We start from the raw sequence: 15,382 nt of genomic DNA, 5'->3' as shown, positions 1-15,382 counted from the left end.
CTTTCCCTTTGTTGCTTTTTATGGCAATTACAGTTCCCAAAGTTTGGTTGGATCTTTTCTCCAGAAGTGAGACATCATGGCATTTAAAACATTTGTGCCTGTGTTGTTAATAATAGTCTGAGCTGTCCATTAAGTTACACCTGCCAATACTTTAAAGCTATTTTTGACAAGGTAATTTTGAAGGGAAGAAGGGAGGGAAGTTCATAAAAATGCATTTTGTTCTCTAAAAGCCAAAAACAGCACTTCTCATTATACTGCAGACTCTCCCTTTACATAACAGTTACACATGCTCTTGACAAGAAAAGGCCCAATTACTTGTATCAAATAGGATACATGTTTAAATGGATAGTTTCTCTACTAATGAAGGACATTTAAGCCTCTGAACTGTACTCTCAACTACTACTCTTTAATAGTTTTGTTAACTGAATACTTTCACTGAAATAATATGACAACCACACCAACTCTAAAATGGTTAAAGCTCCAGCAACAAAAATGAAGTCAGAGAAAGATAAACTGCCATACAATATCAGGTCCCATGTAATGATCCATCTCTAATTACAGAAGACTGCACATTTCAGAAGAAAAAAGAAGTCCTAATTATGAAAATGAGGAACTGCTACTTCCACTATTGCTGGTAGTTTTAGAATGAAAAAGACAGTGATTCTATTAAAAAAAAAAAAAAAAAAAAAAAAAAAGTGTCCACTGTCACTGGGGATCTTCTTCTAAAGGAGCAATCAAGTTTGGGAATATTTGAGGCAAGTTTCCAATAAATTGCATGCCCTTGTGTGTTTAAATTTAGTTTTTAAATCTAGCTACTTTGCAGGTACATCCATTGAACTGTCTATTCCTACCTGTTTAGAGGAGGGCATCTATACTTTTGGTCATTAATGTTTGGTACAACAAGCAGACTAACATACGTAATCTCATCTACTTTTTTACAGGACTTATGACAAATTTCTCTTTACAGAAGTGAAAGCAAGAAGTGTAGGAGATAATTGTTCCAGCTCTTTTCTTCCTCCCATCCCTATATTCTTTAACCACCTTCATTCTCTTCACTGCACCACAGTATCCAACTGTGTTTTCAGCAGCAGCTCTCCTTCTGGTGATGCACACCATTAGCCTAGGTGCAGTGGAAAGCCAGTTTGCCCATCCAGGAAAACCACACTATTATACTATGATTGATAGTATTACCCACTGGAAGCATCTAAAGGTTATGTATTCCCTTGTCCTGGCTCCCTGAACAACCCAGACACAGAAGCCAGTCCTGAGGGTCTCACCAGACAGCTGGCTGATCTCCAAAATCAATCAGTGAGATGTTTGTACAACAAATTGGATGCCACATTAGCCCAGGCATTCCTGTGCTGACTTTTATCTCACATTGTCTCTATTCTCCCTAAAAACAACAGCAGAACTCCAGCTTGCTTTTCCTGGCATCCCTGTCCATCAGCTTGCTACAGGAACCCTACCTTCCCACTGCTTCCTGCTCTTCCTTCTGAGCCAACATCACTGAGAACAAAATTTGATAAAGGAGCTGAGAGAGTTGTAATTGCTCAGGAATTGTATGACCTGGCACTAGACACTGATGGGTGACTAATGATGCAAGAAATCTGTCCCACACATCTCTATAACATCTTGCCATGCCATTTGCCATGAAGAAAGCTTAATTTTAATAATAACTTAATGTTGTTTCTTCTTGGCACTTAATATGGCAGTAGTGCAAAGAAAAAGAAGGTGTGAAGCTGTTGCTTCCTTCTTTCTTATTTCCTTCCCTATCTCCACACAAGTTCACTGGCTATGACACTGTTTTAGAGATTTTGAGCGAATGAGCATGGGACAGAAAATCAGGATGTCAGTGGCTCAAGCTCTATAGTAGAAAAGACTCTCCACTCCAGTCATATGTCAAAGGGCAGAAAATAAACCCCAAACCAATCCCTAAATTATCATAAATTTCATCCTTTTACATGCAAAGAAAAATTTTCATTTGTCCCAAAAATCTGGCTGACATCCTGAAATAAAAGCAATGGTTAAAGAGATATAGTCACAAATTGCTTAGAAAGTTGGACTGAAAGCAAACTTATCAAATTCCCAAAGAGAGCCTCTCAGGCACCTCTGCAGTAAATCTCCATGACAATGATTCAGATATGCTGTTGATTATACTCCATCAGTTCAAAATATCTGCCCAGAATTTTATTTCAATTATTCTGTTTCAGCAAGCTTTACTATTTTTCACCACAGCTGAAGTTATTGCCTTTTCAGCAGAAGTGAAAGGCTGTAGATTAGTAACTCTCAGATAAAAATCACATCATTTATACAGTATGATATGTCCAGCTTCTCCCTTGGTCTGTCTCTGTCCCCTTCCCCCCTTTCAATAAAAAAGAAGACCAAATCAAATCAAACCAACCAACCAAACAAACAAACCCTAAACCAAAACAAGTCCACAACTCCAATCACTCTTGCATTTTTCCAAGAACTTTTACAAGCAGAAAAATAATTTTCACCAAGAAAACTGGTGAAAGAACTGGCAACTCTTAAGCCTTGTGACAATCCTAGTGTCAATCCTTTCTTTTGCCTCAGCATTCACAGACACTGAGCATGCATGCCTTTCGATTTTATATAGACTAAGCAAGTTTAATATTTTATACTATTAAGTCTTTGAAAAAGCTGAAGCTCCATGATTTCACTGGTTTCCTACACAAAAAAATCCCCCCAAAACCTGGGTGGAATTTATCATCTAAGCCCACCTCTGTAGCCATGTGATGCTCCACTCACTAGAAAGAATAATTATCTGATATACAAAGTGAAACTGCTCTACAGGCTATTGTCAGACTACAGAAATTACAGAAGATTTATTTGAGACCACTAGGATATTTAAACATCATGCAAAACCACATTGATTTCAGAACTATTGCTTGGAAATGAAATTTTCATGTGATGTCTAGGTTTGTTTTTTTCTGACAGCCTGGCTTGCAGGAGGGGAGGATAATGTCTCTCTGTTACCCTGTCCCTAAAAACAGTGTCCCATAGATTGGCTCCGGCAGATTGAAAGGAACAGACATCCATCTTAAATATCTCTAGACAGCCCAGGGCACAGAGTCCCTACAGGTACCAGCACAGACCATTTCTTTTGGGATATATGTTTCTGGGAAGCTAGAGTTTTTCTAGCTGGCGTGTTTCAGTTTGATCAGTAACAGCAGAGCAGCCTTTGCTTTAGACAGAAATAAACCAAATACAAGTAAATAAACTAACATCCAGACCTCACTTACAATAGCTTTTTAGTGCTTTGATTTTCCTAGTTAGGAACCTGAAGGCACCTGCCATGTGTTAGGTCAGAGAATTCAGCCTATTCAGGAACACCTTCCAAATGCCAGCCCTAAAGAAAAACTTTTTCTGGTCTCACCTTCATGAGTTTATTGTCCTTGCTCCATTTGTATCACAACGTGGGAGGAAGAATTCACAGCCCTTCCATAAGGTCACTGACTTTGATGATCAAAGCATTCCCTTACCCATCTCACCTCCTGGGCAGCAAGTCTCGAGTTTTACACCTTTAACTAGCTCCTACACCTCAAGAGAATAAGGTTCAAAATGTGTGCTTTGTTATGTGAAATTCTGTAGAACCATATAAGCAAAATTCCACTGTTTAGTTTTTCCTAACCAAATTCTTTTGCGTGTTTTGGATTTTTTTTTTCTGTAGAGATGAACATATACAAAATGTTTACTGTGCAGTTGAAGGACTGAAGCTGTTTAGGTCGATCAGCTCACTCCTACCATTGCACATATATCCTTGCCATCACTGTCAGTGGTTCCTTGATTAAAGCATACAAGTGTCACGGTGTCCTAAATATCATAAACATCCTTTTAACATTTAGCTTACAAATAGCAAATCAAGCACACACTTTGATGTGCACCTTGCTGCATGACACCAAGTCATTTTCCTTAAGGCATTTTTCCTTGGCTGTAATGAGACAGGAGACTCCTGTTATTTGTTTTATCTCTATCTTACAGACACATGTAATCTGATTGTGCAATTTATTGAACGTGTTTTTCAGCCTCCTTTTTATGGAAATTATTCATCTATATTTCAGGTCACTGATGAAGACAAGCAGATATTTGCAGAACACCAGATTCTCCAACAAAATATTGTCTAATACAGAAAGGGAAAAAAAAGCATGAATTATGTCAATCAATACTTAAATTAAATGTATTCTACTTCCCAAACTTCATCCAAGCTTTATTTTGGCAAATATTCTTGGAGGTGCATGGTCCAAATGTTGGCCAGCATGAAGCTAGTTTAGTTCAGCTCCTGACAGATCACCCTGTATTTGTATAGGTTCCCTCATCTGTAAAAAATAGAAATACATACAACTCTGCTCAAAACTTGAATCATCGTGATCTAAACACCTTCTATAATGTAGTGTTTTTCTGTTAGCTATTATACAGCTATGTCAAATCCACCAGATGTGAAAAGCATCTCACAGAAGGTCATCAATGACAACATAAGAACACATTTGCCTAACATAGCACAAGTTCTAATCTTCAGAACTTCAGGAGATTTCAGTCCACACCAAGAAGAAATGCAGTTATGCCCCAAAAGTCTTGATAAATATAACTAAACAGTTTGTTCTGTTGTGAAAACTAGTTCAGATAATTTTATTTTACAGTACAGCTTCATATCAAATTGCTGATTTTAGCAATATTTTAAAATGATAAGTCACTGTCAATCATCATCATTCAGTATGTTGAATCACTAGCACCCATACAAGGAATTTAATTTTAGAACTCTTTAGAGATTAGCATTTAAAAAAACCTGATGTTTAACCCATAATCCATAAGTGAACTTTTTGCCTACAGGGAAACAGAGAGAGCTTTTGCTGCACTTTTCCCATATTAGGAGAGACATGATTTGCCACCTAGAAAACATTTAGGTTTTTCAGCCTCACAGATCTATCTGTACCAAGACATAGTTTTTGGCACCACAGGCATAAAAATCTGGCAAATTCTATGGCTGATGGTTTCAGAATCACTAAATTTGATTTACTCATAGATTTCAAAGCAAAAAACCCAACAAAAAAATCATCCTTCCTCTTCCTATGAAGAATCAAGGCCATAGAATTTTACCTAGCTTTTATTGTGGACAAACTGTGTGATTGTAGCACTTTTTATTGAACTGAAAATGTAGGAAAAAAAAAATCCAATTCTGAGCCTTGGAGCTTGTGTTTATATTGTGTTGGGTCCCAAATCAGAGTTTTCTTTTACTTTTACATTGATATTCTGGTAAAACTAACTGGCATAGCATCCCTCTGCTAAGCTTTGTAAAAATACATAAAAAGCAGAGCCTTGTACCAACAAACTGATTATTTAATGCACAAGATAAGGAAGGGTAGGGATGGGGGAAAATGGAGATAGACAAGTTTACACATCATAAAATCATAGAATAGTTTGAGTTGGAAGGTTACCTTTGAAGGTAATCTTTGAAGATTAACTACTCCAAACTCCAAACCAAGATGCGAAGACTAAACCATGAAGAAACTGATAACCATATTCTAATATCTTCCACCCCTACTGTGAGAATTGTGTAAACATGTGCTAATTCCTTAAAAATCCATCTCCAAACAACTTGTCCCAGAAAAATCTGTGAATGGGAGCAAGACTTTAAAGTGTCATGGGAAGACAACTGTCACTGAGGCCAAAGGGATAAAAATAATTGCATAAGGGCCCTTCAGGGGGCCCTTCTCTCAAGTGCTTACACCCTGAAAAGGCAATTAACTGGAGCAAGGCAGGTATTCATAACATCTTCTGGCAGCCTTTGACACTGCTGGGTTTGTCTTCGCTTTCCAGCTGTGAGCAGAAATCAGATACAAGTAAACTGTAGCTATGTATAACATGTAGCAGAAAATTACTGATATACATACACACAGAGCTTACAGTGTTTCTCTCTCCCATGTCTTCATTTAGCTGGTAAAATAAGACATTTAATAGTAGCCAGACTTAGAAGTCTGATACTATTTATTATTGAAAAAAAATATTTTCAGTGGTTGAAAATGCAACTTCCATTAAGTTCAGACTTCCAAAATATTGTCCTTCTGATTCTGCTATTATTTATTACATGAGATGAGGAAAAGTCTAGGGAAGTTCTTACTTATCTAGGGCACGTGAGTTGTGCACACAATAGCTTTTGCTGTGTGTTTTGTGGCTATAGAACAATCATTACTGGTTAAAATACAGCAGGGAATTCCAAGGTCCAAAGGGCTCTCCTACATATTTTCCTGATTAGTAGCACCTCTCTGCTCTGCCATATTAGTAACCACTGCTCAGTGCAGTGAAAGGGAAGAGAAGAGAAGAGAAGAGAAGAGAAGAGAAGAGAAGAGAAGAGAAGAGAAGAGAAGAGAAGAGAAGAGAAGAGAAGAGAAGAGAAGAGAAGAGAAGAGAAGAGAAGAGAAGAGAAGAGAAGAGAAGAGAAGAGAAGAGAAGAGAAGAGAAGAGAAGAGAAGAGAAGAGAAGAGAAGAGAAGAGAAGAGAAGAGAAGAGAAGAGAAGAGAAGAGAAGAGAAGAGAAGAGAAGAGAAGAGAAGAGAAGAGAAGAGAAGAGAAGAGAAGAAGAAAGAAAGAAAAGAAAAGAAAAGAAAAGAAAAGAAAAGAAAAGAAAAGAAAAGAAAAGAAAAGAAAAGAAAAGAAAAGAAAAGAAAAGAAAAGAAAAGAAAAGAAAAGAAAAGAAAAGAAAAGAGAAAAGAAAAGAAAGAAAAGAAAAGAAAAGAAAAGAAAAGAAAAGAAAAGAAAAGAAAAGAAAAGAAAAGAAAAGAAAAGAAAAGAAAAGAAAAGAAAAGAAAAGAAAAGAAAAGAAAAGAAAAGAAAAGAAAAGAAAAGAAAAAGAAAAGAAAAGAAAAGAAAAGAAAAGAAAAGAAAAGAAAAGAAAAGAAAAGAAAAGAAAAGAAAAGAAAAGGAGTCCCTGAGCACAACAATCTGTCATTACTCATGTTTGAGACATGATAATTTCACACAGAGCTAGAGGTAACAATTAGTGCTACAGGAATTAGGGCAGTCCTATGAATAAATCAATATTTCTTGTCTCTCTACAGTGCCCCACCTGTCCCACCTTTACAGAGATCCTGCTAAAGCTAGTGGATCAGAATGAACATGAGAAGGTTATCATCACATCACAGCCTTTTCTCCAGGGCTCAGAGGTCTTGTGTGAGATCATGCATATAAAGAAACCAAAGTGTCCTCAGTTGTCCCTGCCCCAAGTTATTTCAGACAATGTAATTCCTTTTAATTGCTCAGCTTAGTGCAGGTGGGAAAAGTTTACTCTTGATGTAAATATATAGCCAAACTTTGGTCCCATTTGGGATCATAGGACAGAAATTAGGCTTTTGAATTTGCTACTGATGGGTCACAAGCTTTGCATTGACTCATGAAACAGTTGGTATGTTTTACAGACATAGGCTCAGGTGAGAGCTTGAACAACTCCTTGTCAAGTTGTTACATGAATGTTTTGTGATACAGCTTGTCCTTTGGCATGATCACAGGATGACTGGCACAATGGGCAAGCAAGGCTGTTGGAAGTTATTAGTAGGTAAAGACGAAAACTGAAATAATATCTAACTAGAAGTCAGTGCAGATTAAAGTATAAACCAATATGCTTTAGAATAATTTTAATCAATTTAAATATTTGTGAACCCCTATTTAATGCAGGGAAATATTATATGCCTCCATGGAGAGAGAGAGAGAGAGATTAAAGAATTAGTTCAGAGCAAGCCTGCAATAGAAGCAGGGTCAAGTCTCCCCCATCTTTAAAGTATTAGAAGAGAAATGAGGTCCTGTGGCATTGTGCTTGAGGCTAAGCCTGGTCCTGGGGATGCCATCTGACTGGTGGCTGGCTGTCTGGCTGTTCCAGAAAACAGCAGCCCTGCATCTCCTTTGCATCAACGCTGGTGCTGGTCTGGCCTCACCAGGAGCTGGTCCAGGCACAGTGACTCAGGGCTCTCCTGTGCTGGCCTGCAGGAAGCAACAGCTGGGGACGAGAAAGGGGACTGCCCCATTCTGCAGCACACAGCCATGACCGAGCTTAAATGGAGTTCAAGGAGCTACCCAAAATAAAGTGGCAGCTTTCCATCTCACAGGTGTGCAGTGAAGAAGAACACAAAGATTCGTAAGTACTTGAGTCTCCAGTGAAGGCAGACTTCCTCTAATAATTCAAAAAGATCCTTTCCCCATTGAGAGAGATGAAGAAAATGGCAACATAGTCTACTCTTTACATTTTGGACTCAAATAATTGTCATCTAAAGTCTTTTGTATAAAATTCTTTTGTACACAAATGCATATCCCACTCATAAGGCCTGAATTATTCTCTTCTGGGCTGTGAGATCATAGAGCTTTTCAGCCTGCAGTCCCTCACAGAGCAAGTGTGAGGCAGCATATTATACAGTTCTCAGCTAAATGGCCATCTTCTCCTTGGTCAGGCTGGCTTACAAGGTGAAGTTCAGCTGCACAAGAAAAGGACTCCTACTTTTACAGTAATTTATCAGTGTATGCCTCCTATAAAATTTCATGTACCTCCAAACCTGAAAACTTTTTCTTATCACCAAAAGGACACCAAACCAGAGCCCAAAACCTCCCTTGCCACGAGCTATACAATTGTTGCAGTTTTCTGATGCTTTCAGTGTTTCAAAACCCTGATTCAGATTCACCACTGCTCCTTGGTGAGGATGTCCTGCAGTGGCTCCACAGAGTGAAGTACCCAATAGGAGCTTTGAGGGAATTCTGGAGGGTGGAAGGAGAAAGTCAGGGGAGAGTGATTTGACTGTGTTTGCTCACAAACTAAAATTACTGAGATTATTAACTCTAGAGCAGACTATGAAGAACTAGGCAAAGCCTAATAAATCAGACAGTGTGAGATTAGGTTTGTTGTACATAAGAAGAGGTGGTCTCCAAGGAACAATTTGAAATTACTCATAAATGCTGATTTCTAATCTAGTTGAAATTTCTTAGGAAAAGCTTAAGCATGACCTTCAGCAGTTTAAAAGGGATATGCAGAAATGCAAATGGGATACTCATCTGTACGGAGAAGAAGATGAAAAGATGGTAAAATGTTGCAGGGCTAATTGAAATACATGTTTTCCATTATAGTATATGATATTAGTTTTCCATTAGTATATGATATCACCTTTACTCTGGAATTCAATTTCTGGAAAAAAATCCAACTATTTTCCCCTGAATTTACAGACTTGAAGGAGATGAACTGAAAATAATTCCATAAAAAGGGCAAGAGAAGAAAAGGCTTCCATAGAAGTTAAAAATATCGAAGGTAAAATGAGATTAAATATTTGGGGATAGCAACAGTATATGGGATATCAGGAAAGGGATGACATTCAAGTAGCTTTTTTTATCTTTCCAAATCATATTTTATTTCCCACTGTGGGATCTGTGAGGTAAATTATAATTCTATGCAGTAGGATAAGTGATAGAAGATCCTATAGTTCCAGGCAGAACTATGGTTATTGTTTTACAAATTTTGTTACAAGTATGAACCATGTTTGTGGTGTAGAAATATGATGAACTACAGCTGCCACTACTTCAGAGCTCAGCTCTCCATACAGGAGGAAATCCTCTAGAGATCATCAGATTAGGTTGACTAATTGAGAAAAAGCCAGCCTTTTGACTTTTACAGCACTGTGATTTATATTTCTGCACTATATTGGTTTTTGGTGTTTGTTCCACATGTTTTGTATCTATATTTCAAGGGTGGACTTCCCTGCAGGGATTTGTGTCAAAGTTTACAGTACCATGAACACATGCAGTTTCTCAAGGATCTTGAGTTTATCTACTTTGAAAAATAGAGAGGAATAGCATCCAAATTCAGAGAGTGAGCATCAAAGTTGGTGGGGGTTTTTTTGTGGGTTTGGTTTTGGTTTTTGTTGTTGTTGTTTTTTGTTTGTTTGATTCTGTGGGGTTTTTTTTCCCTTGGATACCATTCATAGAAATTTGTCACAGAGAGTCCACCAAACAAAAATATTCCTAGGCCAAAGGGGGAAATAACTGTGATAAAGAGTTTAAAAATGTTAAATAACAAAAAAATATGCAATTGAACAAAATTAGCCATTTTCATAATAACAGGAGAAAAACAAGGAACTGAGACAGCACAAGAAATTAAACCAAACATTCAAATGCTAAATAAACCTATTACAATATATTGCTGTGGCAAGTCCAAAGAAGAGCAAAAAAGTTGATGAAGGGTGTACAACACAAGTATTTTGGGGAACAGCTGAGGGAGCTGTTGTTTAGGCTGGAGAAAGGGAGGCTCAAGGGGGACAATATTGCTCTCTACAAGTACCTGAAAAGGAGGCTGTGGTGAGGTGAGGGTCTCTTTTCCCAGCTAACAAACAATAAGGCAAAAGGAAATGGCCTCAAGTTGTGCCAGGCAAGATTTAGATTGAATATTATGTAAAAATTCTTCACCAAAAGGGTTGTCAAGCCTTGGAACAGGCTGTCCAGAGAAGTGGTGTAGTCACCATCCCTGGAGGTATTTAAAAGATGTGTAGGTGTGGCTTCTCAGGGACATGGTTTAGTGGCAGACGTGGCAGTGCTGGTGTAATGGTTGAACCTGATATCCTTAAGGGTCTTTTCCAACCTAAGAAACTCTTTGATTCCATGACTCTGTGTTATTAGCCTGTTGAACATGCTTCCACAGGATATTGTTGTACTCTGTAATTTAGTGAATACAAATGAAGGTATTCCTTGTTTTTAATGTATCCAAGGCAAACACCATTCTCTGGATTCTAACATGTCAATAACCAGCTTGAACTTGTGCTGTTAATCCCGTTGTGTATGTCCCACCCAACACAGACACTGTGCAACTGTTTTCAGGGTACAAGTTCAGTGTTGGAACCTTTTATATTAACTACTGTCAAACACATGATTTTGGGCCAGGGAAAGTGCTGCCAGTGTGGCAATCTGAGCATTCCAAGATCTACCCAGTACGAATAATTCCTTCACTTCTTCTTTCCCTATATCAGTTACTCAGGAGGACACCTATTTCCCTTTCATAATAATTCCAGTCAAAAACTATTCCCAAGCTGTTAAAATTTTGATCTTTCTTCTCAAAAAAATTACATCTATATAAAAAAAGAAAGAGGAATTAGCTGAGTGGTAATAACAGGTAGGAAAAGAACAAGAACTGCTTATTTTTTGTCTTTCACTTAAATCTTTCTATTTATATACAGACCAGACAGCTCTGTTTGTTATATTTTACCCATAAAGGCAGTTGGTTCCAAGTATGTCAGCATGATAGGTCTTGCCTCCATTTAGGCTGGAGGTATTACCTCTCAAGGATTCTTTTAATAGAGAATGAGCATTTTAATGTTCAGAAGTATGTGCGCTCTTTAAACTCTCCTTTTCTGGCTTCTAATGGCTGCCTTGTTCTCAGGGAGGATTGCTAGGGAGTGTTCACCATCCTGATCTCCAACTCACAGAGCCAGAGGCCAACCCAACAGCTGCATGTGTGGACTGTTTTAGTTCATTTACTGCTTCAATAAAACCAAACCAACCAATCAACCAGCAAAAAAACCTGAACCCCACGGAGTTGCATGCGCACACACACAGATCTACAGCAGCTCATTTCACAGAAGTAAAAAGACACAGAAGGTGAGCTTAAGACTCATTAAAAATTTCAGGAGGTTCACCATTATTTATGCTCTCAGCAAAGGCAATCACCAGCACTCAGCAAGTGCCTTTCTCCGCACATCCCCAATCACCCCAGGGTAGGATACCACGCAATTCAAAATGTGTTTAAGTTCTGCACCTTCTCCAGTAGCACCTGGAACTAGCAATGGCCAAAAGATGGTATTGCACTGATGCAGTAGTAGTAGGCAAAAAACTACTCTGATATTTCAGACCCTCCAATGTATTTTAAACATAAGCAGCAAAAGATACTTAAAAGAAAAAAAAGTAAACTCACCATTCTGGAAACTAAGAGCTTTTCCCTAGATCCAAAGAAAGTTTTTGTTCAAGACATCAGTACTGTTGAAGGAGCACTTATTGCTGCTCTGGCTTAGAGACGCTCTGGCGTGCTCAGGGCTCAGGTGGTGCTGGAGCACACCTGGCGAGCCTCCCTCCCGCAGCGCTGAGCAAAGGCTGCTGGAATGTGCAGTCCGGCAGGAACCTGGCACCGCTTGCTCAAACAGACAGGCGTGAACCACGGGACTACATTACCCATCACTGCCTTGAGCTGGTTTATGATTACACCTGAAACCAGGAGAGGTGGTGTGGAAGTTTCACCTTCGGGGGGAGAGAGATAAGCAGAGGAGAAGGAGGAAGCATGTGCTCCTTGTGCGCCACTGGAACAGACTGAGCATTTTCTGCTTTCACGCACCATGTTGCAGATCTCCTGAACTGCTGGGAGGAGTTCAAAGAGTGGCCTTCTGATTAAGGTCAAGTTAGAAATAATTAGATTTACTGGCAGTGAATACAGTGACTGAAATTGCTTGAACCTGTATGACCGGTTTAGGCATACATCTCTGTGTATGTCAGAGAATCAGACAACTGGATATAAGGAAGCAAGTGAAGGAGGACTGGCAGTGGCCTAACATATTATCAGAGACATTTGGCAGGGTAAGGAGGAAAATGTTCCTTTTTAGCCCCATGTCCTTTAGAAAATAGCAAAGTTTCCTATATGTTATATTGCAGGGTTGGGTTTTTTTCAGTGATTTAAGAACTTCATAGAATAAAGTTTAGAAGGACAAAGGTTACAGGAACAGAGAGATAAGAAAACATGTGTCAGGAATGTCACAGGGACTTGGAGAATGGGTGATTTGCCTGTCCTGTTTTTATTTGCTACCTGTGGGTTTATCACACCTGGGACTCCTCACAGCTAAACCCCTCCTTTCATGGAAAGAGGCTTCACAGGCTTGCTAAACCTGCATCCAAAAAGTTGAAGCATAACTCAGACAGGATAAAAAAAATAGAGAAAGGCAGAATCCTGGCTGTTTATGAATAGTGCTAATTGGTGGGTGATTTCCACCAAATAAGCAACCTGCCAAAATAAGTGGTTATGTTTGATCTGACAGTAAAGTGGTGTGAAACTCAGCAAATAATTTCATCCTGAAAAAAGTGAAGTTGAAATGGACAACTATTTCAACTAAATGTTCAATCCATTACAGCACCATTCAGAGAACTGAACACTTTCTCTCCCACCCCAGATAACAGCCCTTCCCACCTCACCACTTGTGACAAAGATGAAAAAAAGAGATGCCCCATCTCCAGATGATTTAAGCAAATAGACAGATTTTTGAGAGAGCTTTATCCTTCTGTCAGAAGCAAGATGTTAGAGTAATATAACATGCTTATTCACTCTATGTTAAAACTGCCAGTTACAGAAAAATTAGGTGATTTCTACTACCACTGCTTCTCTAAAAGCATAGGTTGGAAAATCAAGATCTGGAAATGGAAAATGTAGAACAGATAAGCCCTGTCAGACCCGGAGGAGAAGGGAAAAATTTCTAGTGACATTTAGTGGCTTACCCAGAGCTACTAAGACAGCAAGTATTTAATTTCTGTTATGTGTTTCATTTTCTGGGTTTTTTCAGTTTTCTTGAGGTAGGTATTGTCTATCATGTGTGTTTAATTCTAATGACAATGACAACCAAAACCAGTTGAAACTCACTGTCATACTAATAAAATCCAATAATAAATTAAGATCTTGGTGACCCAAACCCTAAATTTCAATCCCTTTTCAGGGATCGATTAGTTATCTCAGACTACTCTTTAAATTTTCTGTTTAGGTAAGACAACTTTCCTAGGCTTCATTTCTCTGAATGGACCATTACCTCATAAAAGAAATGTTGGTTAAATGTAGTAGTATTTTCAGAGCCAGATGTTTTTAGCAAACCATTCTTCTGAGTAAAGAACAATTTAAAAATATTAGTGGTATTTTACCTTAAACAGAAAGGCTTTAAGTTTAGGCTGATGATTTTTAGCATCCCTTTTTATAGGGATGAATCAAAACTCAATTAAAATAGTATCCCTCTCAGCTGTTTCTCAGGTAGAAAATTAGTTTAGAACCCATACAGCTGCAGTTGGGACTCTGGTGACTTAAATAAAGCATGTACAAGATTTGAGTTGATCTCTGGGTCTCATAAAAGTACAGAATCATAAAATTATTTGAGCCAGACATCTTGCACTAAAACAGATAGCTCAAAGTCCCATCCAACCTGTCCTTGAACACTTCCAGGGATGGGGCACCCACAACTTTTCTGGGCAACCTGTTCCAGTGCCTCACCACCCTCTCAGCATGGAATTTCTTCCTAATATTTAATCTGAACTTATTCTCTTTCAGTCTAAAGGCATTTTCTCTTATCCTATCCCCACATGCTCCTTTAAAAAGTCCCTCTTCAGCTTTCTTGTAGCATCCCTTTAGGCACTGGAAAACTCCTGACTGCAAAAGGGCCCAAGCATTAACATAGTCTCTCTGGGTTTTCCCTGCAAGGGTGACCATCTATTAGTTCCCACATATTTATTAAAGTCTGCCACTTCTTGTTGCATAATAAAGTTTACCTTGAAGGCATCTAAACCACATATTTAAAAGACAGCACTGCATAGTCTGCTAGCACTCCAGAAACAGTTCTGACATGTCAGCTTTCATTTCCAGACTCCTCAGAAACCCAGACTCTTCAACAACTTTTTTGTGAACATCATTTGATGAGACACTGCAGTTTTCTGTAGTTTGACTCGTTTTCAGAGCAAAGTCTTACAGAAAGACATTTACATTCTTAGGCCTTAGGAATGCTAAATAGTATGCGGACAGTTAATAAGCACTTTCATGTGTTTAATTAAGTGCACTGGTTGTGCACACATGCTATACACACAGACAAAACCAATAGCAGATGCTGACAGTCTCACCTGGCAATTTTTTTAATTTTTTTGCCAAGTTTGACCCACTTCTCAGATACATTTCGGTCATTGAAATCAGTGAAAATTTAAGGAGAAACCTCTTGGAACAGAAGAAAGACAAATGAGGAGAATTCCAAGCTGGGAAGTCTGGAAACTGGGAGGACATGTATATGGTAAGCCCTGGATGGAATCCAGCCGTGGTGGGTCAGCCCATCTGAGCCCAGGAAAAGTGCAGCAACAGCATTAGAGCTGGTCTCCAACACCTGCCAGCTCCAGGGCAAAAACAACGCCTCAGGATACTTAACCTCACTTTGGAGGTGGGTGAATGCCACCAAGCCACATCCTTTAGCTTTTGCAACCTTGCTGGTAGTGGTGACAGGATCCTGGAAACTTTGGGAGCATAAACAATCACGTGCTGGCTCGAAGTAACATAACATGCACGGGACGTGGCAGCCATGTATTCACTTCCTGTCTGATTACAGTGTGTGCTTTCCCCCTCACTGATT

The 15,382-nt window shown here is 38.8% G+C and overlaps 1 protein-coding gene across 1 annotated transcript in view; it reads right to left on the bottom strand.

The window, feature by feature from the left end:
* Positions 1-12,095, bottom strand: part of MACC1 (MET transcriptional regulator MACC1) — a 37,434-nt gene extending 25,339 nt beyond the window's left edge. Inside the window, exon 1 of the mRNA XM_063411038.1 lies at positions 11,947-12,095. Within this exon, the coding sequence (XP_063267108.1) occupies positions 11,947-11,949 (3 nt within the window). The 5' untranslated portion in view covers positions 11,950-12,095. The remainder of the gene's footprint in view (positions 1-11,946) is intronic.
* Between the last annotated feature and the right edge of the window lie 3,287 nt (positions 12,096-15,382).

The sequence above is a fragment of the Prinia subflava genome, chromosome 1 (assembly GCF_021018805.1).
Source record: "Prinia subflava isolate CZ2003 ecotype Zambia chromosome 1, Cam_Psub_1.2, whole genome shotgun sequence".
Classification (NCBI taxonomy): Eukaryota; Metazoa; Chordata; class Aves; order Passeriformes; family Cisticolidae; genus Prinia; species Prinia subflava.
The sequence above is the reverse complement of the archived record's forward strand: the minus strand, read 5'-3'. Positions and strand labels throughout refer to the sequence as shown.